This window comes from Sander lucioperca, chromosome 9 (genome assembly GCF_008315115.2).
Source record: "Sander lucioperca isolate FBNREF2018 chromosome 9, SLUC_FBN_1.2, whole genome shotgun sequence".
NCBI lineage: Eukaryota > Metazoa > Chordata > Actinopteri > Perciformes > Percidae > Sander > Sander lucioperca.
The window spans coordinates 34,154,628-34,159,645 of record NC_050181.1 but is presented as its reverse complement, the minus strand read 5'-3'; the positions used below and the strand labels follow the sequence as shown (position 1 = coordinate 34,159,645).

The 5,018-nt window shown below is 41.1% G+C and overlaps 1 protein-coding gene across 1 annotated transcript; it reads right to left on the bottom strand.

The window, feature by feature from the left end:
- Nucleotide 1: 1 nt before the first annotated feature.
- Nucleotides 2–4,647, bottom strand: sdr39u1 (short chain dehydrogenase/reductase family 39U, member 1). Its single transcript, XM_031298108.2, has 6 exons — nucleotides 4,475–4,647; nucleotides 3,780–3,886; nucleotides 3,231–3,313; nucleotides 2,446–2,567; nucleotides 1,868–2,020; nucleotides 2–974 (listed from the first exon to the last, which is right to left on the bottom strand). Exons 1-6 carry the CDS (start codon nucleotides 4,488–4,490, stop codon nucleotides 541–543), a joined length of 915 nt encoding a protein of 304 aa, XP_031153968.1. The 5' UTR covers nucleotides 4,491–4,647; the 3' UTR covers nucleotides 2–540.
- Nucleotides 4,648–5,018: the final 371 nt, after the last annotated feature.

Genomic DNA, 5,018 nt, shown 5'->3' with positions numbered 1-5,018 from the left:
GTACTTTACCCAGCTTTATTGTGCACCACTTTTAACAAACCATAGTCCATTTCTTATAACAAGTATGCTACAATTTGGACAGTAATGTGATATTTAAAAAGTCACAGCGTGGAGAATAAGACGCTTCCTACTGCATGTTTCAGTACTTAACGTTTAAATTCAGAAAATCTGGATAAATATCTTCCCTTTACTGAAAGAATCCCAAAGTCTAACAGTTTGACATTTTTGTCGTGCTACGTAGCCCTTCAACGCATGAACAATCAGATCCCAGTGCGCCCTAAATGTACACAGGGATGCCGTCACAACTGTTTGTCTATCGAGTCTCGTTTTCTCTGATCTATTTAAGTGCTTAGTATGAACAAAGTCTCAAAGAAACTGATCCATAAACTGGTCTTATGTGGTATGAAAAACGCTTTCCAAGCAGTCTTCAGACCTATCTGTCATCCTCAGTTCTGAGCTGTCATATTTGTTAAAAATCCAGTAAATATGAACACCCAATTCCAGAAAATCTTAAGTCAGCACACATTCTTTTAACATTGGTCAACTCCGAACGATTTCTTTCAGGGCTGAGGTCAAGTCCGGATACTTGTACTCAAATCCGGCCTCTAGAGTCTTCTTTGGTATGACTTTCTGGCCCTGCATGAGGACCACGGCCCTCTCCGAGCCCATGAGGGTGTTCATGACGAAGCCAGGCACAGGGAAAATGGTAGGCCTCTTCAGGATCCGGCCCAGTTCTTTAGTGAACTCGTGGTTGGTGTTCAGTGCAGGCGCGACCCCGTTGAACACCTGTGGTGAAGGGGAGGGAGTGTCAGACTCAGCGGGGCGCTCCAGGGCGTGGGCGATGATTCCTGCCAGGTCTGAGACGTGGATCCAGGGAAACGGCTGTCTTCCTGACCCCAGCGTTCCCCCGAGGCCGAGCCAGAAGGGGAGCAGCATTTGCTTCATGGCACCACCATCGCGGCCCAATACTGCCCCTGGTGGAGGGAGGGAGGAATGGATTATGATGGCACTAGGCAAGATTTATATCAAGTTAAACTCTTTTCACCAGCCTAAATCTGAAAGAACTACAACTAAGAAGAGTTACACCCTCACTAACCACCCGAGACCCTGCTGGTACATGTTTACTAAAATAAATGTCTGATTCTAAAGAACAACATACAAAGTACTGAGATTTTACATTTTTAGAAAGTCTTTGGTGCAAAACATGAAAAATGTGCCCTTTTACTTCCTGATACTGCAACACATGGTTACTGGACATTTAGTCTATATCCACTATGTTCCACTGCATGCGTGCGTGCGTGCATGCGTGCGTGCGTGCATGTAATGAATGTGTTGTGAGATGAGTTTTATATATAAGTGTTACAATGATGATGCGTGGCTCTACAATTTCATTGTACTTAATGCAATGACAATAAAGGCATTCAATTCAATTCCAGGATTGCTCCGTAGCCGCAGGACGTTCCGCCGGCCGGATGTCCGGTACCTTCCTCTCTTTGTGTTGCCGTTCTAAACTCCAGTGGATTTATGAGGACAGCTAGCTAGACTATCTGTCCAATCAGAGTTCTCTGTTGCACGACTAAAACAACTTTTGAACGTACACATGTTCCACCAAAACAAGTTCCTTCCAGAGGCTATTTTGCAGCGGTGCACCGCCCATGACGGATTGCGATTGGTTTAAAGAAATGCCAATAAACCAGAGCACGTTTTTCTCCCATCCCGGAATGCTGTGTGGACTAACCAGACCCTCCTCCGCAGCGCTGTGGAGGAAGGTCTGGCAAAGCGAGACTACTGGACATTAAACTGCCAGGATTTTATAATGTAACTTCTGGCATCTAAGTGAAATACCTTTTTTTTTTTTTCAACATACCAGACCTGATGACGACTTGTTGGGTGTTTTTTGTCACATTCTCAGGAAGGAGTGCAGAGGACTCCCACTCTTTCACAAGTTTAGAGAGGAAGTCAAATGGTGTCCACTCACTATCTTCTGTATACTCCGCTGTCAGACTGGGCTTGTAACAAGCTGTGGGTCAAAAAGCAAAGTAAGAAATTACAGCAATAGATTTCACTGCCTCCTCTTCATATACGTTTACATTTTATGTATAATTTTAGTCATTTGGATTGTCTATACTGTTATTGTTGGTTTTCCGAAGAGTTATCCGAATCAAGGGTCTAAGGACAGAGGGTGTCGTATGCTGTTCAGATTGTAAAGCCCTCGGAATTTCGTCAAAATCGTAATCTGGCCGACTGCAGTTTTACATCTTTGTTTGGTACAGAGCCCCGCAAAAATCACAGCATGATGATTTTAATGTTTTTCTACGAAAATGAGAATAATGATGTAAAAGAAATATTACTTTATCTGTGAGTTTGTCTAGTCTGACTTGCCACTAGTAGCTAATTTGACTATAAACGTTATAGTATGATGTATTATTAGGCAGAGAGACCTACCTACACCTGTTACCAGGACCCAGGAGTGAGGAGGACTGGGAGAAGCAGCAATGGCTTGAGCCAGAGATTTTGTAGAGTCGAGACGACTGGAGAACAAATCCTTTTTATAGCTTTCATTCCACCTAAGAACACAAATAAAAACAGATCAGGTGGACATCCAGTACCCACAGCAATACTCATTCGCGGAATTAAGTGTCCAAAGTGGGGGGAAAAAAATCTTTACATTTTTAATGAATCTAGACAAATTCAATGTTATCAAAAAATTCAAAGATTTAACTGAGCAGGACAAATACCCTTCATGGCCAAAAGTATGTGGACACCACAGCCATATATGATAGTCAAACGTCTCATTCCAAAGCTATAGACATCAGTCTGATTCTATAACAGCCTCCACTCTTCTGGGAAGCCTTTCCACCAGATGTTGGAACCCTGGCTGCAGGTATTTGTTCCCATTCAACCACAAGAGAGTTAGAAGTCAGCCACTGATGCTGGGTGATAGAGCCTGGCTCACAGTGCATCTCTAAGGTGTTGGACAACAAACTGGAAAAACATTCTCTTTATGAAACTGGCTCTGAGCATGGGGGCAGTGCCACGTTGAAATGTACAATTACCTTTCCCAAACAGATGCAATTAAGTCAAAGCAATGAAAAACCTCAGCCCCACACCACAGTTTTGAACAGGGGTCTCCACATACTTTTGAATATTTAGTGTATTAGCTACTGGATGAAAGAGGGTGGCTGTATATAGCTGTAGTTGCAGGCTTTGTTTGTTAATTTATTGCTCACCATCGCAGTGGGTTCATTAGATTCTCTCCAGCCAAATTGACGGCGCCCTCGCATGGTGGGAGGCCATGAGACTCCAACTCACCCTGCAGAAGCACAGAGGAAAAAGATATTTATGAATGACGCTAGATTTAGAGACAAGTACAGTGATCTGCAATAGACCTTTTTCACGGCAGACATGTTGACATGTCATAGTAGGAAAAGCACAGGTGTATTCAAACCCATTAATGATGGCTGCATTCCACTTAGGACAGGCCCTGGTATTGTGCATGCTGACTCACTGAAATAGCTAACTGGGACACTTGATGGAATTGAGCCATCGTTAAGGTTATCAATTTCCTTCCATACAGCAAAAGGGGAAATTCAAAAGATTAGACAAGACATTAGAGCATAACAATCTTTTAAAAAAAGCTTTGATGAATCAGGAGTTTCCCAAGATGAGAAATGACCTTAGTCTCTACTGTTTGATTACAACTCTGAATTGGCCTGAGATCATACCAAAGACTGTGAAATTATTATTATATTATTCTTTTTAAAGTCTATGGATCATACCCATGTTATCTTCCCCGGACCAGACTGGCGAGATATCACTGTGACCTCATGACCTCTGTCTCTGAGCAGGCGAGTCAGCTCACGGCCCACAAAGCCAGATCCCCCTCCTACAAGTTAGACAGTAGAGAAATGCTCATACAAACAGAGGAACCAAAGATGCACAAAGAATCCATCAGTTGCCAGTTAAAATAAATGTGGATGAGAGAAAAGACTGTTTAGGTTATATTTGCACTAGTTTTACTAATAGCTAATATGGATTGTGCTGCATTATTGTGTATTCAATACACAATTCATTGGATGCAATCAGGGTGTGGTTGTCACCATAGACTGTTTATAATTTCTTTAATATACAGTCTATGGTTGTCACACACTAAAAGCACAAGGTAATCAGAATGTTCCGCACTGCGCATGCGTACTATACATGCTTATAAAACAGGACTTTAGCAAACAGCTTTAACTTAGATAACGATAAAAAAAAACAGTGACAGTTTACCAGGTTTAATCACATAGCTGGCTTGCTTTTTAACTGTAATGTGTCTGTTGAACAGTTTGCAAACGCAGGTTAACTTACTTGGTACAATATATATCTAAATTTTGCCTGCAATGCTAACATTAGCTAACAGCTAGCTCGCGTTATGTCACATTGACCTTTCTGAAGCGTAGCTATACATATAACTTTTAAATAACGTACATACCTATTAAAACTCTCATGGTCGTTAAATGTAGAAAAACAGGAATTTAACAGCTGAACGTCGCTGCAGGTTTCACCGTTTTCTTTTGACTGACTGTACAGTTGTTTCTCGCCTTTTTTGGACCAATAGACGTTCCGTAACCAGGAAAATACGTCATTTTGTAGTTTATAACAGCACTGTTTTTAAAGAACAGGTGGAACTGGCTTATTTATACATGTATCTATTAAAACAATAGCTTATTTATTAAGTTGAATTTACTCATACAGTATAGGTCTTTTATACAGTTTGGTCTATGCCAAATAAGAGAGTGAGATACCAAGCAATAATTAAGAGATTATTGATAGTATTAATTTGCTTTGATTTGTCCTATAGTGTTAACTGCTGGAATCATTCATTGGCTTGCTTGGTCAAGGAAAGAATATATATATATATATATATATATATATATATATATATATATATACACACACACACACACACACACACACACACACACACACACACACACACACACTACCGGTCAAAAGTTTGGGGTCACTTAGAAATT

Excerpts from the sequence above, each read along its gene's own strand:
- sdr39u1 (XM_031298108.2), bottom strand. Across the intron at positions 2,568-3,230 it reads CTAATGAACCCACTGCGATG|GTGGAATGAAAGCTATAAAA; the intron begins GTGAGCAATAAA and ends TTGTGTTCTTAG. Across the intron at positions 2,021-2,445 it reads GGTCCTGGTAACAGGTGTAG|CTTGTTACAAGCCCAGTCTG; the intron begins GTAGGTCTCTCT and ends TTTGACCCACAG.